The sequence below is a fragment of the Anas acuta genome, chromosome 7, assembly GCF_963932015.1.
Source record: "Anas acuta chromosome 7, bAnaAcu1.1, whole genome shotgun sequence".
Taxonomy (NCBI): domain Eukaryota; kingdom Metazoa; phylum Chordata; class Aves; order Anseriformes; family Anatidae; genus Anas; species Anas acuta.
Window position 1 is genome coordinate 20,653,641 of NC_088985.1, and position 27,291 is coordinate 20,680,931.

General features: G+C 42.2%; 3 protein-coding genes across 3 annotated transcripts in view; all 3 read left to right on the forward strand.

Annotated features, from left to right (window-relative positions):
- The first annotated feature begins 238 nt into the window (after positions 1-238).
- LOC137859186 (lipase member M-like) lies at positions 239-12,188 on the forward strand. The gene is given in 11 exon segments (XM_068687929.1): positions 239-406; positions 408-502; positions 1,652-1,763; positions 2,894-3,011; positions 3,768-3,966; positions 4,361-4,470; positions 5,199-5,335; positions 7,467-7,613; positions 8,474-8,545; positions 10,032-10,103; positions 11,389-12,188. Coding segments are annotated over 11 exon segments (1,338 nt in total). The 5' UTR covers positions 239-364; the 3' UTR covers positions 11,623-12,188.
- A 2,874-nt stretch (positions 12,189-15,062) lies between these two features.
- LOC137859183 (lysosomal acid lipase/cholesteryl ester hydrolase-like) overlaps positions 15,063-27,291 on the forward strand; it is a 42,408-nt gene continuing 30,179 nt past the window's right edge. Inside the window, exon 1 of the mRNA XM_068687925.1 lies at positions 15,063-15,277. The gene's annotated coding sequence lies outside the window, so the exon portion shown is untranslated. The remainder of the gene's footprint in view (positions 15,278-27,291) is intronic.
- LOC137859185 (lipase member M-like) lies at positions 22,310-27,190 on the forward strand. The gene is made up of 5 exons (XM_068687928.1): positions 22,310-22,433; positions 23,017-23,157; positions 24,575-24,646; positions 26,423-26,491; positions 26,952-27,190. Exons 2-5 carry the CDS (start codon positions 23,041-23,043, stop codon positions 27,183-27,185), a joined length of 492 nt encoding a protein of 163 aa, XP_068544029.1. The 5' UTR covers positions 22,310-22,433; positions 23,017-23,040; the 3' UTR covers positions 27,186-27,190.

Consider the following 27,291-nt stretch of genomic DNA (forward strand, 5'->3'; position numbering starts at 1 on the left):
AGTTTATCCCATCCTTTCTACATAACATGAAAAGCTGGAATTGGCAGGCTAAAGTAAACAAGGACGTTATGCCAGGTTTATTGACAATTTCATTAGGTATGATAAGGGATTCCTGTGCAGATATTTGTTCTCAAAATTCCTGATCCTGCTCTGCCACTCCACAGAGGTTGGTATTCTCCTTAAAAATACAGCAATCTGTGATATTAAAGAGAGCACTGTTAGAGCCATTATGGCTGAGAAGATGAAAAGCAGGTCTGAGGATAAAAGCAGTCACCTCTCTGCTGTTGCTATAAGTAAAAGCTCAAGCTCTAGCAGAAGGAATGAGGAGTGGGAATGAAATCAATGCTTATTGGCAAGTTTCTGCATGATTGTGGGAAAAACACTGCATGACTACCATTTTGCTGCCTTCTTTACCCAGCACTGCTTTCAATCATCTTCAAATTGAGTTTCCATTCCTCTGCCATCTCAGTCGTTCGGCAGAACACATGCTTTCTGGCACAAGGTTAGTAATACTTTAACTTACCTAACAGTAGATAAGTAAAAGGAAGTTTTTACAATATCTCTTATTTTTACTACAAAGGAGACAAATATTTTAAAAATATAGATTATATCACAATGTACTGTTAGGAAGTTCGGATATAAATTGTATGTTTGCTCTGTGATAAATAAATTAAAAAATAAAAAACTTCTACTCATGGGGGAAAAAGTCACACAGTCTTGTTGACTGGGAGAGCAATAAATGCAGTAGATTTATTGGTGAACTCAGTCTACCTCATGAATGTGTCACTGGGATCGCAGAGGTTTAGATGCGGGCTCTAGGTGTTGGTTTGTATGGTACAGAGAATGCTCATTCAAACACCCTGCATCTTTCAACTGAGAGCATGTAGGCATTCATAGATTGTGGAGCTGCAACCAAGCAGGCTAGTTTACTCTCAGTTTTTTATTATTTGCCATTTCCTGAACAAAACTGGATGTCATTACACATAGTCTGTATGTATCACTACATTTAGCAAAGCTTTCTTTTCCTTTCTCCGTCCTCATCCTACAGAGTAGACACATTTTGACATTGAGGATTTTTGTATAAATTATACTAGGCAACTAAAATAAGTACTTTATTCAGACTCCTAAATCCTTAATTAAATATTATATAATTTAACTTTCAATTGTCTTTGTTGGTTTCCTTTTTCAGTTAGCTATCCAACAACTTGGTTTCTTCCACTTTGAAAACTTCCCTTTAGCAATGATTTAGTTATGAGTTGCAGATAACTTTAGCATTCCCCAGAGTTAGACAGAAGTTTTCTAATTAACCTACAGAACAAATATGTGGCATTGTAATGCAAGTGGTTTGCTTCTCATAAGAACGAGTGAAGACCATTTCTCCAAAAACTTTGCTCTTTTCCTTGGATTCACTGATGCTTTGCACCCTGATGGAGAGCAATGTCCTAGTTCAGTCCTTAGCAGAGAAACCAGACTGCTGCCAAATTCCCTCAGACATGTTTAAAGTCAGTTTTGTTCAGATTAATTAACAAGTAGAGAGCACCAGCTCCATTCAGCTTTAGGCAGCACTTCTCTCAACCAGAGAGCACAGAGCCTGTCTAGATGTCAAGTGCAGATCATGAATCCTAACAGATTAATATGCTGTTTTATCCAGAGAGAAGATATGGCTGGGTTTTGCTGTGATGTATTTGTTTCAGGGAATTACTTGCTCAGAAGAATTCAAAAAAATGAGGAGAGCTGTGGATCCAGAAGCATTGATGAATATTGTAAGTTTCTTGGTGGATTTACCTGGGGACAGAAGGAATGCATGACTCGTGGCAGAGGGATTTCTAGGTATTGGAAATAACAAGGTAGATAAGCTGCCTTCATTTAACCCATTCTCTGACTACTGTTTTCTATTCCCTTCTGTCTGTACAGGTAACAGCAGTTCTTATATTTGACAGCAATCAAGACCAACCCCTTTCCTTAGTACATCTGCAGAGTTACTTTTCTTTTTAGTGTCACTTACTAGTTTGGCACTATCCCTGTATCTGGAAGAATGAGTATCTGGAATGCCACCTTTTCATCAGCTCCAAATAACAGTGACTTATGTTTCCTCCTTTGAACTACCAGGCTAGATTGGGAATGGCCAGCTTTTCAGAAGAACATATCTCATGAAGCAAGCTTGTTTGGATCTTTAGTCACTTGCTAAAATCTTTTTTTTTCTTTTTTTTTTTTTTCTGTCCCATGTGAAAAGATTACATTGAATAATTCTCTGAATAAAATTACAAAATAACATTTTTTTTTGTAAAATAAATAAATAGAATAATAAGTAGATAAATTATTATTTCAGAGCTGACAATCAGTTGTGGTAATGATATCTAGTGTGACTATGCAAGGGGCTGGCCCTGTCTTTTCTGTAATGTACTCATTTGTACAGTGGTACTCATTGCACATATGCCATCCATGAAAGGACAGTTGTGAAGCTCACAGGATTTCTCTGAGGGTCATATAGGTGAACTGGGTTCACTTCATATTGCAGCAGATCAGGAGCATGCACCCAGGCAGCCCCTCATCTCAGCTATGGGAAGTGTAAGCTCCTGCTATCAGGTTAAACTAGTTCTCATATCACTGTAATGCAAGAGATTGTGAACATATGGTATGTGTAACACAGTTTTTAGAAAAAGATTTTAACTGAATAGTTGATAGATCCTGGAGATCGGACAAAGACTGAAGGAAATTTGTGGTAGATTCGGGTTATATTCCAATCTGATATTGCTTTATTCAGATGCTTAAAAATATAGACTAAATCCCCAGATGTAGCTGCTCTCTAATATTTCTTCCTTACGAATATCTCATGCAGGTAATGTATGATATGGACTTCTGCAATCAAATGCATTTGTTCTTTCTCTTGTAGAATGAGATCATTACGTACAAAGGGTACCCCAGTGAGGAGTACAAAGTGATGACTGAAGATGGCTATATCATTACCATTAACAGAATTCCCGATGGTATACAGAATCAGAGAAACCCAGGTACAGTTCTTTCATATGAGACAAAAACAGCCTAGATAGGGCACGTTCTGAAAAGAGGTACCTTCCAGTTGTAAAATGTTCACCAGAGCTTGTATACACAAGTGAAATTTAAGTAATGAATTCTGGCTGCCCTGAACAGCTTGCAAGATAAACAGGATTTATGTCAAGCACCCTTGTTTACAATAAAACACTGCTACAATATAAATTAAGTATAATAATATCTTCATAATATGAGTTGGTGTGCAAAAGTAGAAAGAACGAACGAACGAACGAACGAACGAAAGAAAGAAAGAAAGAAAGAAAACAGAAATTAAAGTAGTGTAAAGGCTGCAACCTCCCAGTCATGCTGTTTTGCAAGAGCAGTTCTAGCCTCTGACTTTACTTTTGCTTACACCTGTTTAATTTCAGTCTGATTCATATTTTGGATACAGGAAACCACTGGAAAGGATCCCACACCTTCCTTTGTTATATCACTGTTGAGAATCTTAAGTTGATGAGGCTGAGCTATACAAACAATGACCAGAGGCTGCCAAGCCAGAGTTCGCTGATACCGGGTTTACCTTTCTACAGATCTTTACAAAACTTTACAAGCTCTCTCTTTACAGAAATGCATGCTTTGTTCCTATGATCAGATGTCTCCCTTTAAGTCAGTGCAGGCCCAAATCCCAGTACTGAATATGGGATTATAATGTCCCTGAACTACCAGAAAATCAAGAAATTTTATAAAGGTTGTTTTGTTTCTGATTTTGTTTTCAGTTATGAAACCTGCTGTATTTCTCCAACACGGGCTATTGGGAGATGCCAGTAACTGGATCTCAAACCTGCCCAACAACAGCTTGGCATTCATGCTAGCTGATGCTGGCTTTGATGTTTGGATGGGAAATAGCAGAGGGAATCGCTGGTCCAGAGAACATCAAAATTACTCCACTGATCAAGATGAGTTCTGGGCTTTCAGGTAGATCAAATGATTGAGACTGAAGTTTTTTTTTTCAAGCTTTTATTTGAATGAACATTTAAAAATACTCTTTAATGGCAAATTGTGTAAAATGTGTGATTCTACGGAAACATCTCTGATAATATAACATCTGTTCCTTGTGTGTAGACCTTTACAGCTCAACCTGATGCTTCTTGTAGTCAGAGTCCTCCTACTGATGTGAAGGGAGAAAATAGCCCAGAAAAGCTCGAATAGCGTCTCCTATATCCAGTGCCCAAAAGGCACAGATTCTAATACAGCTGAATGATTCACACAACAGTTCATGCTGTTCGTTTGCTAACAAGTCTGTAATAAAATGTAAATTCAAATGGTATTTTAATTTATACACACCTCTCTTTTAATCTCCTACCTGTAGTTTTGATGAGATGGCAAAATTTGATCTTCCAGCAGTGATAAATTTTATTGTGAAGAAAACTGGCCAGGAAAAGTTGTACTATATTGGCTATTCACAAGGCACCACCATCGGTAAGTTACACAGAATGGACCGATGCTTCAGGAAAACACAGGAGTAAAACCTGATTTGAGACAATGAGATGCTGAATGTACCAGGGCTTTCCAACTGCTCCTTGCTGGTATATATATATTAAAAAAAAAAAAAAAAAAAAAGATAAGCTGTTTTCAGCATGTAGGCAGGCTTAATTTATTATAAAGATGATTAAACCTGAAGGGCCAAATGTACTGCAGCTTGAAATCCGTCAACTTAGAGTTATACCAGAAATTATTCTGGGCCCTGCAGATTTTTTTTTTTTCAAGATGCAAGGGTGTGCCCAGCAGCAGCTGGTCAGCTAACAAAAATAAACAAAATAGGAAGATGACAGCACAGAAAGAGAAGTTGGGCAGTTTGTGGCACAACAGAAAAAAAAAGAAAAAAATTGATATGAAGGAAAACATATGCAACTCCAGAGTACTGTATGAAGTGCATGTATGTACATCAAAGTGTGCATTTAAATAGGTTTAGAAAAAAGCCATAAAGGCAAAATATAGAAATTAAAATCTCTGAAGTGAGAAATAAGACTACAAGCTGATAACACAAGGAGAAGAAGTATTTTGCACCAAGCTAGGCTGAACCAGTTTCTGATAAGATAACAATGTTTATTTGTTGGTATGAAATTGCAGATCAGCTTACATAAATGCTAAAAACAGTCTAATGTACAAATAATGGTTTTCTTATCACTTTATTTTTATTTCCTCAGCTTTTATTGCTTTTTCAACAATGCCAGAACTGGCACAGAAAATCAAAGTTTATTTTGCATTGGCACCTGTCACTACTATTAAGTATGCCAGAAGTGCAGCAGTAAAGCTTCTCTACCTTCCTGAAAAAATGCTCAGGGTATGTATTATTGTGGCTTCAAGTGTTGAACCATGCAATTGTTCACTCAGCTCTTAAGGTATATTTACAGAAAGTATGGGGCTTTATGAAGCATATTCATTTGCAGCTAGGTAGGTTTAACTTCTGACTGCAGTTCTTATGAGACAATAAGTACATCTTTTCTATAGGTGTGGTTTATCCCAGCTGGCAGCTAAATAACAAACAGACTTCTGCTTACTCCCCCCAGACACAGTGGGATGGGGGAAAGAATCAGGAAAAAAAAAAAAAAAAAGAAAAAAAAAAAGAAAAACTCACAGGTCAAGATAACAATGATTTAATAGGACACAAAAGGAAGGGAAAATAATAATTATTATGATGATGATAAAGGAATATACAAAGCAAGTGATGCACAATGTATTGCTCTCCACCCGCCGATCAACGCCCAGCCAGACCCCAAGCAGCAGCTCCCCCAGGCAACCACCCCAGTTTACTTGTTCAGCAGGACACCACATGATAAGGGAAATCCCTCTGGGCAGTCTGGCCCAGCTGTCCTGGTTCTGTCTCCTCCCAGCTCATGTTGCACCCCCAGCCTCCTCTCTGTCAGGGCAGTACCAGAAGCTGAAAAGTCCTTGGCTTCGTGTGAGCACTGCTCTGCTACAGCTAAGACATTGGTGTGCTATCACCACTATTTTCATTAAAAATCCAAAACAGAGCATCATACAAGCCTCTATGTTACATTGGTTGTAACTATCCTACAGGGCAGGGGAGATGGTGTGTGGTGTTGGGTTGTTGCATGCTGAAGCCAGTTCTGGTTCCACCACCCTGCGCTTTGCTCAGTTCCATCAAAATTCACTCATTGTTAATCTGGGTGATTATTGCTCTAACACAATTGATATGGCATATAACAACCATAGAAGTAGTGCAACACAGGGGCAGGTGACCCAGAGAGGCACAAAGATGCAGATCTTTGAGGTTTCCAAAATTCTTCTAGACAAAGCCACAGCCAGTTTGGTCTAGTTCTGCTGGGAGGAGGTGGTTGGATGAGACTCACAAAAGTTCTTCCAAATGTTTTTTTGGTGGCTCATAAGCCAGATTTGAATTTCCTCTAAACTTTAGCTTCTTAAAGGTATGAGAGTGAGTGTAACATGCACAGACAGTATCTGTCCTTTTTCTGGAAAGGACACAAAGCTGAATCCCAGAACAACATTGTACCTGCCCTCAAAATATACATTTACTCACCCCATCAGTTGCCGTTAATTACAGCAATAAAAAAAAATTTCCTGGTCTACAATCCAGCAAATATTGAAATCGGAAATGAATGTAGTCACTTGATCACAGTGCTAGGAAAAACAGTGTTAAATCAATGTGGTTGATCATATATGCAAAGTTACTTTTACATGTAAATATCTGCAAGCACTTCGGGTGCAAGCACTTTCGGGTCCAGAGAAGGGTGACGAAGCTGGTGAGGGGCCTGGAGAACAAGTCCTACGAGGAGCGGCTGAGGGAGCTGGGCTTGTTCAGCCTGGAGAAAAGGAGGCTCAGGGGCTACCTTATTGCTCTTTACAGATACCTTAAAGGAGGCTGTAGTGAGGTGGGGGTTGGTCTGTTCTCCCATGTGCCTGGTGACAGGACGAGGGGGAATGGGCTCAAGTTGCACCAGGGGAGTTTTAGGTTGGATGTTAGGAAGAACTTCTTTACCGAAAGGGTTGTTAGACATTGGAACAGGCTGCCCAGGGAAGTAGTGGAGTCACCATCCCTGGAAGTCCTTAAAAGACGTTTATATGTAGAGCTTAGGGATATGGTTTAGTGGGGACTGTTAGTGTTAGGTCAGAGGTTGGACTCGATGATCTTGAGGTCTCTTCCAACCTAGAAATTCTGTGAAGCTTAGAGCTAAAATATGAATTGGAGTTAACATTTAACATATACACTCATTAAAATGATGTAACGCAAATTGGGCAATGCCTGAGCAAGCTGATGCAACAGAAAACACCTAGGTTGTTTCTCATTTGTGGGAATGTCATCTGACAAATGAAGAAAAGGTAAGTGAGAACAACAGCATGTGCTGGGGAAGAGGAACAGAGTAAAAACACATTTTAAAAGTAATGTTGTACAATGTACATTCTTAAATGAATGCTACTTTTGTCTTTCACAGGGTTTGCTTGGCAAAAGAGAATTCTTTCCCCAAGCTGAATGTCTAAGAAGGCTGATAGTCCCTGTCTGCAGCCACCGTCCTTTTGCTAGGCTTTGTAGAAATATCTTCTTCAGTCTTGGTGGCTATAACATGAAAAACATTGACATGGTATGTACAACTCTTACCATCTGTATTAAGAATTTGATAACTTCCCTAAACCTACCTTCAATCCTATAGTATGAATCCTCAAATTCCGTTAATCCACATCACACTGCAGGGAACAGCCCCCAGTACCAGCCAGCAATATCTGCTGGTTGCCCCATCACTGGCAGGACATCACTGCCTTGCTCCTCAGAAGAGCTCTTGGCATCATCCCTTCAATGCAGAACTGCACCACCACAACCCTGCAGGCTGCCCTCTGCCAGACCTCACCTAGGGCTCTGTCTCCTGTTCATACTGTGACTGCTGGTCTCATCAGAGATCCTCAGCTTGCTGTCACTCCATGCTATGTCCAGCTGGAGACCAGGCCACCTGGACTTCAAAGTTTTGCTCCAGTGTTTTCAAAAATATGCCTCAGAGTAATCTCAGTAGAAGGACCACACAGTGACTTGTTAAGAAACCCCTGCAGAACAAGTGTGGGTTTGTTTCAAAAACACACACACATTCCTCAGACAGTTGCAGTTCCTTTTGTTCTTCTGTCTGACAGCGGTGCTGCTTCACATAGGACCTGCTGCAGACTCCTGAATAAATCATAGGTTTGGGATCTAGGCTGCTGACTTTCCATTCTCCCCTCTCTATCTGTTAGATTCTTTCAGATACTCACCTGTCCTGGAAAACAATCTGGGTGGGGTCTGTTCTTTCACTGCTGCTCCAAACCTGATACACCTGGAGGAGCTCTCAGGGGAGTCTCTGATCACACCACTTTGATTTCTCTCAGTTTTATGGATCCATGACACTGCTGTGGCTTCTTTTGATGCACACATGGGTAAAAGGGAGGAAAATAACACTCACTGATTATTTTCTTTCAGAACCGGATCAATGTGTATATCGCACAAACCCCTGCTGGAACATCTGTGCAAAATATAGTCCACTGGAGCCAGGTACTAGTGAGCTTCTGGAACACAAACTAGGTACTCACCTCTGGCTGTACCATAAGGAGTGGGGGTAGCTGATAATGTTGCTGTGAAGCCATTGCTAACTGCTTGGAAACACAGCACTCTGTGCTTTACATAGATAGAAATGACCTATGTGATACAGGTACATCTGAAGCCAACAATGAGACACTGCATTTGTGTAAATACATGTATGCTGGAAGTTGTGCATGCAGATACATATAGTGTTCTTTTTATGGTATATCCGGAGCCCTATATAAATGTCTAAACTCCAGTGCAGAACTTGCCTAAAGAAATGACCATTACTTTTCCAATGAGGGTCAAGAAATGAGCAATGATGTATGACACTTTGTAGAATATAAAATTTGACTAATAAGGCCCTTGTATTTTCATCTCTTGCAAAAGCAAAGTGTTCAGTTTGTGGGCAGCAATAGAACTGTAAATAATAAACCCTTCATTCAGTGGACTTGCTGTAACACTTACTTACAAAACACTGTGCTCTATCACAGGACTTCCTCAGCAGCACTGCTGCTGGAAGCTGCCTTTGTCTCTCTTTGGGCTTGTCACACAAGCTGCTGTAGGCAAGACAGGTTTCCTGGCAGCACTGTGGGCTCGGCAGCACAGCTGGAAGCATTTGCAAGCAGGGTGAGCTTGCAGGAGGGCTCGTGCACTTTTCAACATAGCAAACATGTGGACATGTTTGAGTTACAGCTGCACAGGCATTCACTCAAAATCAAACAATACTTTTGGCTGTGAATTTACATGAGATATTAGATTTGATTACGTTGCTTTCATAACCACGGCCTAACCTGTAAAGAAAAAGGGTTACAAAGGCACAGTGGGGGAGGTCCGCAAATTGACTCGGGTTTAATTCGGCATCTAGCCACAGGCTGGCAGGCACAGGCATGCAGGAGAAATGCTCCTAAGCTTTTGCTGTAATTGCTGTTATTACTGTTACAGGAGTTAACAGACACCTTGCCCTCAGTATTAAGATCCCATTGATGGGGTCTCTCACAACACATGCTGTAGGGAAAGCCAAGGAGATGGAGGGAAGATCTAGAAATGGTGACTTCTGTATTTAGACAAGAGAAGGAAAGGAAAACATACGAAGGAGCCACTCACAGAGCTGAGTGATGGCAACATGACTGTCAGAAGGCAACACAGCAGCAGCATTTAGGGAAAATAGCTGGAGGCAATTGCTACTTGCAGGCTTACAAACTAGAACATATCATCCATGAAAGTGACCCTAGGTCTTTCTACAGAAGCAGTGAGTCTTTTGATGCTTACAAAAGCTTTGACTCCTTTTCACTGCTTGAAACTTTTAACTAATTTACCACTGTCTCTTTCTAACCTCTTAAAAGAGAAAAGCTTCAGTTGAGGTTTTGGATTGGAGTCAGACACTTAGCAGGGAAAGATCCCATCACCTTCCTGAATGATGGATTTGTAATTACCCTTCTCTGGTTCATCCTACTAGGAAGCCCATTCGGGGAAGTTCCAAGCTTATGACTGGGGCAGTTCAAAGAAGAACATCGAGAAATACCAGCAGGTACCTTTTGGTGAAACAACATTGTCACCCTTGAACAACACAGAAGCACAGAGGAAGAGAGCAATAATGTAGTAGGAGACACATTTTCTGAATACATGTAGATGGAATTAGCCACCACCATCTGTATTATGACTTTCCAGTTTGGAAGTTAACAGAGAAAAAATGCAAGCTTTAGTGGCAATAATATTAAAAAAAAAAAAAAAAAAAAAAAAAAAAAAAGAGAGAGAGAGAGGAAGACCAAGCCTTGTCAATGAAACAGTCAATAATAATAATAACAGGAAAGAAGGGCAGGAAATATGTAAAATTAATTTTGAAGAGTATACCTAGTGGATCAGGCCAAAGAGGAATCTTGCCTACTAGGGTGGCTGACACAGTTGCCAATATATAAATACTCAGGGAAACAATACTATGAAAAGTGCAACTGGAGAGCACTAATGTGTCTAATAGCTGCTCCTATATTCTGGAAGCCAGAGACAAAAGGACTTTGTCCTTAAGCAAACCCTGAGGATCCTCTCCTCCATCCAAGACTCTAATCCCATCCTCGACCCTCCTGTCCTTTAGGTCTCCACAACAGCCTATCATTAGCAGTTACTTATTTTAATGATGGCTTTCATGAAAGGCAACTTCCTTTGGTTTGTCTTGAATTTGCTTACCCCTGGAAAGTCACTGGATGCCTTCTAGGTTTTGTGTTATGAGAAATAATGGGGTAATTACTTCCTGTGCTCTTTCTTCATACTGTTCATGATTGTATAAGCCTGCTTCTTGTCCCTGTGCTGGCCCCTGTTTTCCAAACTGAGGAATCCTCAGCTACTTCCTCTCTCCTCCTACAGAAGTCACTTCATGCTCCTTTTCATACTCGTCACATGTTCTTTTCTAACCAGACCACGTATGTCTTCTGGAGCTGACTGGTACTCCAAAACAAGTATGCAAGATGAGGACCAAGACGAGGGTTTATCCTGACATCCTCTGTCTTTGTATAGCCCTTTGTATAGGGCTTCTGCCCTATAAATTCCTAGCTGAGAGAGCAACGATCCAACAGTAACTCTTTGTCAGTTCAGGAGGTGCTTTTCCTTTGGCCATACTATCAGCTGCATCACCCCTGTGAACATAGACAGAAAAGGCAAGCGAGGGCATTTCCCTCCAGATTGTTTTAGGCACCTCTGCTTTGAACAGTGACCTAAAACAAAACAAAACAAACAAACAAACAAAAAAAACAACATATACATGTTTAAAGTTTGCTCTGCTTTACTGAACATTCTTTCCAGCCCTACTTCATGTTTTCCAGGCTACTCCTCCTCTCTACAATGTAGAAGAAATGACTGTACCAACTGCAGTATGGACTGGGGGACAAGACTTGCTTGCAGATCCTAAGGATGCTGACGTTTTGCTGTCTCGTATTAAGAGGCTTATCTACCACAAGAATATTCCTGAGTGGGCACACCTGGATTTCATCTGGGGATTGGATGCACCTTTGTGTATGTATAATGAAATTATTGATCTGATGCAGAAGTATCCTTAACTCACAAGCAGTAGCCATACCTGGCTCATTCCCTTTCCCTCTGCCATAGCTGGCTCATTCCCTCATTCCTCAGCCTTTGCTGGGTACAAAGGAATCATATAGCATCATACAGTTTCTGCTGGAGTCAGGGAGAGGGTTTCTCCTGGCTGATGCTATTTCCACACTACGTGTCACTACAGTGCCTTTTGGATCCTGATGGTGCACTTCATACTTTGTGGCAACCTTGTGATCAGTAATCACTTTGTAGTTGATAAAGCCTAGATTCTGCAACACATTGTACTTTGCTAACAGGAACCAGGGTTTTCTTGCAGCCTGATGTCTTCTTTAGACCCTAACAGTAATGAAAGTACTGACTTTCTCTGTATATGGTCAATGATGTCAAAGTTTTCCACTGATCATATCATTTCTCAGTTTACTGGACTGGAAGTTCCTGAAAAGCTAGTGTAAACTGAGACTAACTCTAGCAGCCATGGCATTTATGTTTTATTATTTGATAAGATGATCACCAGAAAATAAAAATTGAGTTCACACAAAATACTCACTACTGAAAAAAAAAAAAAAAAAGGTAAAAAAAAAGTTGGTTTGTCTTAATTTGAAAGGGCTTCACACTTTTTTCAAAAGGAAGAACAAGGCACAAAAGGAGGGAAGACAGCAGAAAACAGCAGTTTTCTGTCAGAAAGAAGAAAGCCAGTCTCGTGGTTCAAGAATGCACCTGTAAGCTGGGAAACTTGTGTTCAAGGTACCTCCCAAGACAAAGAATTCTTGTCAGACTTGATCTCTGCTGACAACACTTTCAGGATCTGTGTACCTGAACTCTCCAGGGTGGGAGGCAGGAACTCACTTCATCTTGGCAACAACAGCACTCCAGTTCCATCAGGAACTTCACATCTCCTGCTAATTTGCATGGAAGCTACTAACTACTACAGGGTAGAGCTGCTTGAACATATCACAGCTCTGAGAAGCCTCTCTGGGGAGTAAACATTCAAATAAAGGGCACCCAATCACCTCTAGAAAAAAATCATTATCTTCAACCCATGGGTACAATTTGCCCATCAGCGGAAAGGATAGCTTTAAAACAGTGCTGAAGAAATGTCATCCTATTCCATTTCCTGGGGGAAGTCTGCCTCTACAAACCTCATCGCAGTGACATAGTTACTGCGCAGAGGCACTCACCTGAAGGGTAGCCTCCATGCTATTAGCTTACAGCGTTATGGCTCACCGTGCCTCCACAAGGAAATGACATTAGCTTCACCACGAAAAGAAACACAGTGCATTTTAGGGGGCCTCTTTTCAGAGTGAGACCCTCATTCTCCACTTGAATCAAGTGTCAATGTGGGTGAAGCCTGGGATGATAACCAGGGCAGGTACAGCTGTGACACTTAAGACAGTTCACAGGTGACACAATATTACTCTATGAAATGGTTCATTAGCCAAACAAATTAACCACGGCCAATGCCGCTTCTATCCCTTTCTGAGCCCACTGCTGAAGCCCATCCCATTTGCTTGGGATCAAGGGCTCCACAAATGTAAATAAAGTTTGACCCAAAGAAAACAGCTTCCCTCCAGGCAGGGATATCCCTTCCACCCAATATAAATTCCTGGGGACAAAGCATTCCAGAGAGTAAGCCCATCAACTGACTTACTGCTTGTGAAGGAAATGCATGAGGACTTGAGGCCTATTTATGAGTTTCTAGTACTTAGGATTGGAAGTGCAATAGCAGTATGTTTGAAAGCAGTCAGAACATCCTTCAGATTCACCTGGGAAAGAGATCAGAGCTCTACCCCTATTTTGCTACTTGGGAGACCACATAAGAATCAGGGTGTTGAATTTTCTGGCGTGGAAAACCAATAAAAGCAGGCTGGACAAGGAGCACTGGAAACATCATGGGGACTGTTGATCCCACCTTGGGACATGAGGACAGATATGTTTCATCATGTCTCAGAGCCCTTCTGAGTGATGAATTTATGCTCTGCTGAAAGTTTTTGTCATGCAGACATCAAAGCTGCTGAGCTGCAGTGCTTTTCACTGAGAAATCACCCTTTCCATCATCCCACAGAATGCTCTTGTTGTGGTTTAGCGCCGGCAGGCAGCTCAGCACCACCCAGCCGCTCGCTCGCTCACCCCAGGTGGGATGGGGAAGGGAATCAGAGAAGTAAAAGTGTGAGAGAGAATTCCTGGGTTGAGATAAGGACAGTTCCTAGGTAAAGTAAAAGCTGCACATACAAGCAAAGCAAAACCAGGAATCCATTCACTATTTCCTACTGGCAGGCCAATGTTCAGCCCCTTCCAGGAGAGCAGGGCTCCTGAGGCCTGATGGTGAGACTGGGGAGACAAACATCATTGCTCCAAACATCCCCCCCTTCATCCATGCTTTTGTTGCTGATCATGGTGTCCTATGGCATGGGACATCCCTTTGGGTGGTCTCGGCCAGCTGTCCTGGCTGTGTCCCCTCCCAGTTCACAGTGCACCCACAGCCTCCTCACTGGCAGGGCAGCACCACTATTTCATTAAAAATCCAAAACACAGCACCATACAAGCCTCTATGAAAAAAACTAACCCTATCACAGCCCAAAGTGTGACAGTTCTGTGCTTTGCATGTAGAGCACAACCACAGTAATGTGGCTACTCTGACACCCTGTTCTTACATCACTCCTCTCCTTTCTCCACCACCCAGCAGCAGCATGTTATTTGCAGCCATGTTCCCGAGAACACATACCTTTCACTTGGTCTTCTTCTAAACGCTCATCAGTCCATGACAAAATACAAGTTCTTCCAAAGACATTTATGACTTAATTAGCTGAAAGGACTGGTGTTCAGGTAGGAGAAATCTACTTTGCAGCCTTGCTGCCTGGGGACACAGAACGTGTCCTTCTGGCCACGGCCACCAGGCCAATTTTAGTGAGCGTTGAGCCCCTGGGCTGTCTGCAATTAACTCAGCGGTTAGGCAGAGGTCTCTAAGGACACTATGTTTTCAGAGTTCATGGAAATGGCTTAGGAGAAACTAGAACCCTTATTTGTTCCCCCCCTTCCTCCCAGTGAGAAAGATTATATGAAGTGTTCAAGCCTTCTTTGGCACCAGAGGATCCCTGCAGAAGCCATGTCAACTCTGAGAGACTGATCTAGAATATGATGGGTATCAGGAGCAGTGGTGCTCACTGCAAAATAGATTTGGAATTAACATAAATAAATGCAAAGCAGCAGCAGAAAGAGTGTTCTTGAGAGAGTATGTCGAGGGTAGCTGGACATTTCCTCCTCTTCATCCTAAAATACTACATTCAGAGCAGCCACCAAGACAGGCAACAGTACAGGTCAAGGTCTGCCACAGCCTCAGGGAACTGGGACGCCCAGGTCTGTGTTAAATATCGTAACCACTGGTATGTAAGCAATTCTTAACCTCTCCTGCTCCATGGTTTTGTGAATTTAACTGGAAGATCTTTTTCATCACAAAGATTTCCTCACTTCTGAAGTACTGCCAAATCAGCACTTAAACATGCTCTTCAATACATGCTGCCAACTCATGACACTCATTGCTGCTACCCTGAAGTGCTCATTGTGTTTTGACTTCCTTTTATTGGCATAGGTTTCTGCCAGTGAATCAGTCTGCTGGTGGAGACAGACAAGGAACTGCAGCAGAGGACTCAAGTCAAAGCAGAGGTAAGTTTCTTGTACATACATGATCATGGTCTCTCTCTGCTGCCTGTCTCCATAAAGTTTTGCAGTCTTGGTTTTGTGTCGTTGCTTGTAAGAATAGACAGCTTATTTCTTCTCTGTTCATAAGCCTACTGCTATGCACAGAAGTGCATGTCTGCTCAAGTCAGAAGACAAAGAAGTTCAACCTGAAAAAAAAAAAAAAAAAAAAAAAAGAAAAAAAAAAGAAGAAAGTGCAACTATTTTATTTTTCTCTACTTGTTTTATTCAGTCTGAGAGCAAGGGAATGAAGGTCTGCAGCTGTGTGTGTAAATTGGATGTTCTGTTCTTGCAGTCCCATGCACATGTATGTTTTATTAGTAAGCCAGCAGACTCTCATATGCATTCAGTCATAGCTGTTTCTGTGGTTGGTGTGTGTATGCCTTACAGCCAATATGAAGTAAGTTTTATACTGCTTAAAGCACAAAGCTAGATGGATAAATTTCTCAAGTCTTATAACTTAGTTTCAGCAAATCTTAAAAGTCCCTAAAGATCTTTCAAGGGCATTTCTCTCTCTGACCTTTTTTCCTTCTACGTATGTTTTTTACGAGTTTACCAAGTCCAATATTTCCTTATGACTTCATTTCTCTCAATAAAAAATGGCTGTTGAAAGCTCCTAACTGTAAGCCTTTGCTCCTGAAGCTTAAGGGAGCATTGGCCTGCCAAGATTGATGTTACTTAGCCTGCTGTATCTGATTTAAAAGGTGAATACCTGGAAGTCTGTGAGTTATGCCAGCTGAGCTACGTGATAATAGAGTGCATCGAGAAAAGTTTGCCCTAAAAAACCCAAAGTAATTTTGCCTCTACATTGCCTCAGCTAGTCTTGCTAGTGATTTGAAAGCAAGCTGAGACATTAGGAAAATGCTTTATTCCCTCTTGCACAGAAAGGGAGATATGTTTTATTCCCATTAGAACAGAGCAAAATGTCAAAAACCAGAAAAGAGTGTTGTGCTGACTCAGTGTGTAGCTGGGAGGCTTCCTGTTTGGACAACAAAAATTAAGAAGTATTTCACATATAAAGGGAATTGAATGGTGTTTGTTTTGATGTGAAGTTTAAAGCTTTGGGTGTTTCCAAACTCTGCTTCATTCCAGTTGTTTGATGACTCAGGAGGTTTGGCTTCTTTCAATTTGTTCAGTCAAATTTGAAGGTTAAATTGAAGAACAGAAAAAAGTCAGAATTCCTTCTCCTATATGGATATTCAGAGAGTGCTTGAGTACCTTTCCCTCACCCCCACAGATCCTGATCACCTTCCTCATTACTTGCCAGGGAGTACTCTCTTATCTTACCTTGATCGACAGCTCCATTTCCCAGTTGAAATAAACATCACAGCAGCACGTCTTGCCATAGCAGATGTCTTACGCTAGAAGCAGACTCCAGAAATGTGACTGCATGAGGACCTCTGTCCTCCATTAAAAATTGGATTCTCTGTGTTCAGTGGACCTACCAACGTGTGGTTTCAGAAGGACTTGTTTCCCAAGACTGCTTAACTTCCTAACGCAACCTATAATTCATATGGGTCTCCTATGAAATTCCCTCACAAACCCTCCTGACCAGCCACACATGCCATGGCTACTTTGGAGCCGTATGAATGCTGATTAGCTGGCTAGTTTACCTGTGCTGACTGCTCAGCTGGTTGCAGAACATGCCTCAGCTGCCTTCCCCCAGCTGAGCACGAACCCCACTGAACAGTCCTTCCCCAGCAAACAGTACTCAGGGGTTCCTGATAGCCCCACTACTTTGCAGGCTTGTATCTCAGTGTTAAACTTGACAGAAACTGACATCAGAAGTTAATAGCAGGATGGACAGAAAGGTGAGCTAGGATAAACACCCCTCAGTCACAGAAGCATGCCCTGTTCTGAGGAAACCCGGCCTACACAAGCAGCAATGTCCCCAGTCATTACTGGTGAGGCAGTCCTACAAGAAGCCCTGATGAGCTGAAACATTACGTTGCATTACTCATCCAGGGAATCTATTGTTGAACTTTAGGTAGCCTTCCTGACCTTTAAGATTGTTATCTACAAGCAGAATGGTTGCTACTTTTCTCTTCCCAGCCCTCATTTTCTCTTCACACAGGCAGGTTCAGCATACAATAATAATTAAGTGTATAAGGGCATTTCCAGAAAGTGTAAGTCCAATTGTGAGCTTCATGGATGAATCATTTTTGTACAGTTCTTCGCGTTAGAAAGAAAAATCCTATCCCACCTCCTTGCAGCTCTCTTGTAAGTAAGGATCAGTGTGCGTAATAGCACTTCTCTTGCCATTCTCTTGCAGTTTTAGCTCATACTTGCACACTCAGTAGCTTCCTATGGCATATAACATGCTCTTCCCTTTTCTAGGGAACTTTAGAAACAAAATTGGCATGATGACAAAAAGGTCAGGGAGGCTCACAGATTGCAGTGTTCCTATACTCATTGACTCAGTTGTGGAGAAAAATGACTAAGGCCTGGAATCTTATCTATGGTAGGAGGTATCAGTGTAATCTGGCACTAGATAGACTGCACTCTCTAATTCCTATTCAGAAAAGTTCCCATGTGATCATCAGTGGGCCCAGGAAAGAGCAAGGTGTCACCTCCCTGTGACCAGGACAAGATCTGCAATGACAGCTCTCTCAAAGAGAGAAAGGATACAGGGCCATGGCAACATGCAGGCAGTCTCCATTGTTTACTGCTCTAAAAATGAATCATTCCACAGTTTCTCGTTGGTGATATGCATCAGTTTCAAGACAGATACTTTGGGCTCAGAAGTAGCGGAAGCACAAACGCAGTTATCTGGGGATAGCAGAGGAGGCTTTTGGATGAAGAGGGCAGCAAAGGGCTGATGAAGATGCTCATGGGGATGCTGAATGGAGACCTGGATGAGCCAGTGTCAGCCTGAAAGGAAAGGTTGACTGGGAACTGACTCATGGGGCTTTTTGATGGCCACACATAGTCATCTTTTTAGCACCATCATCTCAGAGGAACTAATTTCCAGAAGAACTGTAACATGGTCTGGGGCAGATCACCCATGGTGAAAGTACAAGCTGGCACTGGTCTGGTGCAAGTTTGTTCCGCTAATCCCATTACGCATCCTCTTTGAGCCTCTGAATCACTCCTGGCCCCTGCATAACTCTTCACCATCTTCCCTGGCTGATCTCTCACCCTAGCACACTGCTGACCAGCACCAGGAATGGCACTGCTTCTGAAGGAGGAGGGGGAAGGTGGAAAGAGGGCCCTCACCAAACCTCCACCACCTCATTCCTGAAGAAAAAGGAATTCTCCTCTCACTCTCCTGCTGGCAGAGAGGTGGAGGCTCATATAGGTAGCCAGTCTGGGTGATGGTCATCCCAGGTGACTGTGCTTCCATGTCAAGTTTCTGCTTGACTCAATGCAGGAGCTGGCCATGCTTACCAACCACAATTCACTTGTCCTCTACAAAATGCTCAGGAATATTCTCAGATGGTGTTCCCAGGTGTTTTCCTCTACCATTCTGCAACTGTGGTCTGTAGACAGTCCTTCCTCACACAGGTATGTGCTCCTGTCAGCCCCTTGGGGAACACCTGGGGCAACCTCCAAGAGATTCCCCACCTGGGTCTCCCTGTGGAATTCCCCAGCTCTCCCTTCCTACAGCAAACACATGTGCCTCTGCTCTTTCACACAGCCCTGAGATGTGGTGCCTCCTTGTGCTGCTCTGCTCCCAGGGAGCTGCCTTTTCAGCAGGGTTCACAGCACCCTTCACTCTTGGCTCAGAGGGAGGACAGCACATGAAGCACCGCAACCCTGAAGACTTTATGAACGTTGTAAGTTGTGGCACTTTCTCTGCCTTTCTTTTAAAGTTTCTCTCACAATACAACCACCATGGTACCAACTCTAACAAGCATCTCCCCTGAACCTGCTGAAGGGCCCTGGAGATCTGGGCTGCTGAATTTTTACCCCAGAAGCAGGACTCAGCTTTAGACTGTGTCCAGAGCGCACACAGCATCGTGTATCTGAACATGATGAACACGAGGCTGGGCTATACTTATAACTGTGACTTTCTTATAAAGTCATCTTTCTTAACAATCTCTGGTAACAACCTGTTTGCTCAGGATGGTGGCAGGAGAAGCTTAACCCCTTCTTCAAGCAGTAGATTCTCACAACACAAAGTAATCCAGGACCCCTTGCTCTGACTCACAGAACTGGCAAAATTAGGTGTAGGTGGTCTCATCAGGTTCCTTGTGACAAGAGCTCCACACTTGGTTGCCTTGCCTGCCCATTCAGCTTGTTTATGCTCCAGAAGGGGATGGCTTTTATATTAACGAGCTTTCCTTTGGCTTCCCACAGAGTGAAATTATCAGGTATCACGGATACCCCTGTGAGGAGTATGAAGTTACCACTGAGGATGGATACATACTTGCTGTTTTCAGAATTCCCAGTGGGAGGAACATGCAAAATACAGGTGTGACATGGGCATAGGACATAAGGAAGGTCTGAGATCCAACTCTTACATGAATCAGGATACTCTTTTCTACATGCTGTTCTGCCTTCAGCATTTTTCAGCTGTAGATAGCTGGTTTCAATGTAGGACCTGTACACTGGCTGTCTAGCACAAAAGTAGGTGGGGACTGGCCACCTCATTACATTTTTTATCTGTCATTCCTGTCATTAAATGGTTAAACTGCTTGCATGTGACAAATTCTTAGGTTTTCTCAGCCCAATATCTATACATAGTTCTCCTGGGAGCTTCTATAAGCAGGAAAGATTTAAAGCCTCTCACAGACTAAACCCTGCACTCCAATCTCAGAATGACATTAACTACTGCTCCAATATGAGAATACTTTAATTTTTTCCAGGGAAAAAGCCTGCAGTCTTCCTACAGCATGCTTTTCTAGGAGATGCCACCCACTGGATTTCTAACCTGCCCAACAACAGCCTAGGCTTCATCCTTGCAGATGCTGGCTACGATGTCTGGTTGGGAAACAGCCGAGGGAATACTTGGTCTTCAAAACACAAGACCCTTAAAACCAGCCAGAAAGAGTTCTGGCAGTTCAGGTACTCTTTGGATGGGGAATTATTCAAGACAGAAAGTCCAAGGGAACTAGATAGCTTCAGCCTAAAGGTTTTTTTACTTAAAACATCATCAGAATAGTGTCCTTGTTACAAGCCAAGGACAGTAAAGATCAAGACGAAGAAGTATGGTCACTAGTAGTTGTGGTTGGAAGTACTGGCTGAGGAAGAGATTTCAGACAATGGGAACTGAAAGGGGATGCTGAGAAAAAGGGAGACAGCACTGTGAGAAGGAAAGCAAGCTGGAACAGGCTTAGCAGCCCTGTCTAGAAATCTCTAATCTCTCATGGCTTAAGTCAACCAAGAGAGAAATGTGTTTTGTAACCCCTGCTAGTGAAAGCACTGATTAAATTCACTTCCCCAAGGGCCACATGTGACAGACAAAATTTGCACCTCCTCTGCAGAGAGCCTGAGGCATCAGGCAACCTGTCAGTATGGCTGCATCCTTCTGTCCCCTTCTTGTCTTTGAATGGGTCCTGCCCAGTGCAATGAACAAGACTGACATTTCAGTAACACACACTGTGATAGCCAAACAGTCTGCCAGCTTTTTGTGTTTCTCCCCTGTAGCTTTGCTGAAATGGGTAAATATGATATTCCAGCAGAGCTGTACTTCATCATGAATAAAACCGAACAGAAGGATGTATACTATGTTGGTCACTCTGAAGGCACCGCATCAGGTAAGGTCAGCACATTTATGTGCACAATCGTTCATGTTCCCATCTGATCAGGAGGCGAGTTTCCCCATTGCCTCAGCAATTGTTCTTTTTTGTGAAGAAGTGCCTTCTGAGTTGAGGGCTGCAAAATGTGACACTTCTAAAGCCAGCTTTGGTTACCATTAATAAGCAAATAAATCTAATAGTAGATCTAAACATTGTTCAACCAATAATTAGAGACATAAAAGCCAGTCCTTATTGGGTACTCCAAGTACTGACACTGGGCACTCTTCTGAAATTCTCAGCAACAAGAATTTTCATTAAGTTCATCTTTTCTATTAAGGCATACAGTTGTTTTTCTTGTGAAGTGTAGGGAAAAACTAGTAAGAAAAAAAATGCACATAAATGCAAAATTTCAAAGAAGAGAAAAGTAAAAAGAACCTCCACATTACTAAGTTGTATGACTTATTGCCAATCCTACAACTAAAAGCACAGTTCATGAGTGTATATAAAACTGTCCACGTTACTGTTTAAAAACACATTGTTGGAGACTGAAAATTAGGAAATAAAAAGTATTAATAACTTAACCAGCTTTGTAGTGTTTGAATGCAATTTTCTTTCAGCACCAGGTAAAAGTTCCTAATGTTTATGGTTTATGTGCAAGACCCGTGAATGAACATTGACTAGAAGTGATCAACTGCCCATTCATTAGTGTTAACTGCCTGGAAAAAGAGAAGAAAATGTGGAAAAGTCATATATTGTTAAATCTCCAGCCCTTTTCTTTCTTTTCCTCTCATAAGAGTATTTAAAGACTCTGATGGCAAAACAAACTTACCATTCATGCTTTCGTCAGCTGCCTTTGATGCAATCAGTTGAAAATGTTTAAAATTCCCAGTATTCAGCATGTTATTCTACTGCCCCATGGAAGCACAAACATACATAGTCCTTCAGAGACTATAATATGAAAAAAAAAAACAAAAAAAAAACAAAAAACAAAAAACATTTTTTAATAATAGCTTTGTGAGGAAATCTGATTTTATCACAAAAACCTCCTAGCCATGTCACCTGCAAAAACTGAATAAAAGCCATGTCCAGATATGCTGTCAACCTCAGGATGAACTCTACTTCCCAAATAAAATGTATTTCAGGATTTAGCATCAACACTTGCCTTAACTAAAACACACAGCAAAGACAAAGAGACAACCGATGACAAATCTAGTCTCACTTCTTGTTTGCTACCTACTGTTTATTCGTTTGTTTTTGCCTGTGGAAGATGTCTTCACTAACTCAGGCTCTCTCTTCTGTTTGTAGGCTTTATAGCATTTTCTACATATCCTGAGCTGGCTGAAAGGATAAAAGTGTTCTTTGCTCTTGGCCCAGTAACCACCTGCTCGCATGCTACAAGCCCTCTGATGAAGATAGCACATCTTCCTCCAGCACTGCTCAGGGTATGTCTTTTTTCCTCCTCAGAGGCTCAATGTCCATCTTACCCTTCTAGGGTTCCTCAACCCGAGCTAAAGTGCTTCCAAAGGGGTGAGATGCTTGGGATGAACAAAGTGCTGTTGAAAAATCTCTTCTGAAACTCTGGGGGGGAGCACTGGAGAACAGGAAGATGGGGCTTGCAGCAGCAGGTTCCAGTGAAGCAGGAGACTTGTGAAACTGTCTTGTCATAGGACTCTTGCTGTTAACTAACATCATGCTGGCCTTGTGCAGGAGGAACTAAAACAGAGCTGGAATAACAGCCATGATGATCTCAGACTTCAGAAATGAGTGAGCACTGAGGTCACTACACTAGAAATGGAAGGATGGTTTCCTCCAGGACTGAAGACAGTAATATGAGTCAGGAAGGACCTGTGGTGCACTAGGGGAAGAAGATGTTTTAAGGTGTACTGGGAGGGCAAGCTGTTTCAGAACTCTCTGACTGTAGTGTTAAGAGGCAAGAATATTAGCAACAGTTTCCTGCATAAAATGCTCCTCTAACAAGAAAAAAAAAAAAAAAAAAAAAAATATTGCACTTTTCCCTTTCCTCAGTTAACACTTGGCTAGAAAGGAACCATGCACCAGATTGGATTTATGAAAGGACCTGTGACGGAGTTCTGTACAAACATGGATAAGTTTTGTGGCCAAGTACTCTGTTATATAGCTGGGGGCAACATACAAAATCTGAACACGGTAAGTACGTGCAACAACACCTAGTCAAAGTAAAACTAAAGCCATTTTGGAAACTGCATTTTGCACTCCATCGTTAACTAGTAATTGTCACAAATGTAAATGTACATAAAACACAACAGTTCTCAGCAGGCTGAGGGAATGCAGGACATTGTGTGAACAGTACCAAATAGGACTAGACCTAATGATGGGACCAAAAACCAGGCAGAAAGGACTGAATTCAGTCTGGAGCTATACTGCATATGTCTCTATCTGTGTCCTCTTTTAGAGCCAATCTGACCAGATTTTGGTCATACACAGATGCTCTTCAAAAAGAGACAGTGGATGATGGAGTCAGATTTCAGTGTTCTTCCTCAGCACACAGACACCACGGTCTTCTGAACCCTGGAATAATTAAAAGACAGGAAAAGCTCCACTTCTCTTCCCATATTTTAGACTGCTTGCATTAGAACATGGTCCCAAAGAACTACCCTAAGGAGCACATCCCATTTTTGCTGTCCTCAGAACCAAGCCCAACAGTTCAGTCCACAACACAGAGGGCTACAGAAATGCCTTGCCTGTGCCTGAGGAGTGCAGCACAATGGGATTCACAAGGGCTAGTAAGGGGGACAGGACGGACAGGAGAGTTGGCCCTATACTTGCCAACATATGGATCCTGTAGTCTTAATTCCCCTCTACAGAGGCCAAAGTATGCAGAAGCTGGCCTGTGCAATGCTTATTATTAAAATCTCTCGAAAGACTAAGGCCCATTTTTCTCCATCTGTGACGACTTATAAAAGCACATATGGTAAAGCAATGAGACTCAAAGGTTCAATGCAAAAGCAGTTAAAGGCATAACAGCCTTTTTGAACAACAGAGTTAAACCTTTTAGGATCTTTCTTGACTTGTGTTAAGTCACCAACCAACTTCTCAGGGCAAGATAACAAGCCTGAGGAGGAACCTGAGGGGATGGACTTAGAACATCTCCTCAAGAGAACTATAAAAATGCAGGCAGAAGAAAAGGCAGTCTGTGTTTTGTAAGCTGGCTTCTTTAGCACCAGGAGAAAAGTGAAGACAAAAGCAAATCTTCAAAGACTTATGTCTGTGAAGGGGTTAATGTAAGGTGAGGATTCTACTTAGAAAGGACAGGAACGTTTTTTTCTGCCACTAAGGAACCACATGATTCCACAGTGTCACTGTCTTCATGAACAGATGCGCTTTCATGAGAAAGCTCTGCATGCAGATGTGTACCATTAACCAGCTATTCCTAAGTCTGCCTATAAGTCTTCTGTTTGATATTGATATGACTATTATATTGATTTGAGTATCCTATTAAAACTGGGCTTTAACACAGCAGCAATATGTTACTCAGGTTCTTCACAGCTTTACTCTGTCACAACAGTGAATCCCTACCTTTGTAACACTTCTGCTTTCTCTCCAGAGTCGAACAGATGCTTTGGTAGCACATTCTCCAGCCGGGACATCAGTACAGAACATCATTCACTGGCATCAGGTATAACTGTGTACTGACATAAGCAGACTCGTACTACTGCTTTTTATGCAACTGACAGCCTACAGGGAAGTCCACAGGTGCTGGTTCTGGGAAATTACCCAACACGTCTTCTCGCACAGTGCCGTAAGCAGCTGCCACCAAGGAAGCACTGCTTCCCATCGCTCACCAGACCATTACCCACATTGTCCCTTTCATATCAGACCTTTCTGCATGTTAGGGTCTAGTGGCTTCCAGCCTTCAGTTCCATTTGTGAAGGCAATTGCCTCGAAAGCTGCAGAGAAGCACAGTCGAGGCACTTGGAAGGCACAGTAGGAAGACGCTGAAACTTGAGCAGCCAGGGGATGAGCCAGAACAAAATGATCCAGGATAAAGCTTTTCTCCCAGAAGGTTAATTGCAGCCTGGATCACCTCCCAAAGCCAGTTAACCACACAAGTGCTTCTGCTGGCACAATGGAAAAGTGGGGAACTACTTTATAATGCTCCAGTACATGACAAGCAAAATTTGTTCCCAACAGCCAGGTTTTTAGAAAACCCTCTTAGCTACTCATGCCAGTGTCCATCTCCTGGATTCCAATTCTTTAAAGGTGGGCTTCTACTTATACACGGGCAGATCTGAGCTCTTTTCTGCTTGTCCTCTGAATCAGACCAGGGCAAAAAAGCTCCAGAGCAGAAGCACATCACTGCATGCCTCCAAGGTAACTCACACGCTGAGTCAGGATCCACCTGCATATATCTTCTAGACAGATCCCCCGTTTCTACAGACATGATGGTGTAAAATATCTGTGTGCATCCTCTGACAAAAATTCCTGACAGTAGACCACTCGGGATACATCCACCCAGAGCCAGGAAATGAGGACCAAACCATTGACAGTCAGTGGCTTTGCAGCCTATTTTGTCAACCTCTAACAAAGTCAAGTGGCTAGAAAGTAAACACAGATACTATAGAAGAAAACAGCAAAACCAATGATATACCAAGTATATTTCTAGCACATTCCCAACTACTTAAGCCTTGAAGTCAAGATTTTCTAAATCACAAAATCCAAGTGGGATACTGGCATTCTCTCACCATGTATTACACAGTCACTTAAAAATGAAATTACATGTCAGGTTTGTGGAAAAATAAAATAAAATAACAATAAAAACACAACAGATATGTATACACTTCTTCACTCCTCAGTCCTACAGGGCATATGGCATGTCTTCTAGACAAGAGAAGCTCAAAAGGCCATGTGTCTAATGTCCCTCCTCAAAACTGCTGTCAGAGCACAACTTACATATAGCCAAATTCTCTAACAATTACAGGGGCACTGGAAATGTGACCACTACTGTCAGCAGATCAGACACTGCTGACACACAAAACAACAAGCTGTGGGAGGAGAAATCATAAGCTACACTAGATAGCCACTAAGAGCCCTGACAGGTACTAGACAGCCTGGCCCTCCTGCCAAGGTGAAAACTGAGCACAACTCCGCATCACAAACGGGAACACCACCTTAGTTAACTTGGTCAAACAGCACTTTAAAAACAAAACATAACAAGGGGGATAGTTGAGGATCAGGAGAGAACATTAGCAAGGGCAAAAGCAATAAAGCCTCTCACCCTATAACCCATCCTCAGTACCTGTGGAAATCTGAAACTGGAGGAAGGGGTGGGAGGAAGCCACAAGCCACCATCTGAGCCTTGGGTCAATCACAGGGAAGAAAATATCTCCTGCACTCTGCTCTGTCTCTTAACAATACACTTTCATTTTATCTGTCCTTGTTAAAATATTCACAGATATCAGAGGCAGGCCAATTCCAGGCTTATGACTATGGCTCGAAGGAAAACATGAAGAAATACAACCAGGTAAGGCAATATGGTTGTCACATGCAGGTAAAGCAATATTGTTAAGTAACAAGTCACAATAAGTCACAAACAAAACAACTAAGACCAACTGTTGCCCCAGCAAAAGTTAAAGTACCCATGCTAAGTATGCACACGAATAAGCTCCACAGTCCTTCCATGATAAACAGAAACATTGCTCTTTCCTTATGACCACCTCTGAACAGCACGAACAGGTGTCAAACTCCAGGACAATTTCTTGCCTTGCATTTCAGAAATGTTTAGAAATAGGATGGATCGTTCCCTTCCAGAGTAGGTGGGGACCAGGGCTAGGGACATAAACATAACTGAGAGGCAGCTTGACCCTTGCTGTTTTCCTGGAGCAAGTGCAGAAGGGAAACAGAGAGATGTCTGCACAGTATCCTTTCTTTAAACACAGCTTCTGATTAACAGCATGCACTAAGGTCTCCTCCCTTCCTTGCAGCCTACTCCTCCTGCATACAACATAGAGAGGATAAGCACACCCATTGCTGTTTGGAGTGGAGGACAAGACAAATTTGCAGGTCCAAAAGACATTGCAAAGCTACTTTCTCAGATTACTAATCTCTGTTACCATAAGCACTTTCCTGAGTGGGGACATCTTGATTTTATCTGGGGTCTTGATGCGACTGAGAGAATGTATCAGAAAATCATTGAACTAATAATAAAATACCTTTGAAACCACATGTAGAGTGTTGATTCATTTAGTGTAAACTTCCAAAAATTTTATTTGGTGATAAGGGTGATGCCTAGGGAAAAGAGAAACACACAGACATGCAAAATGA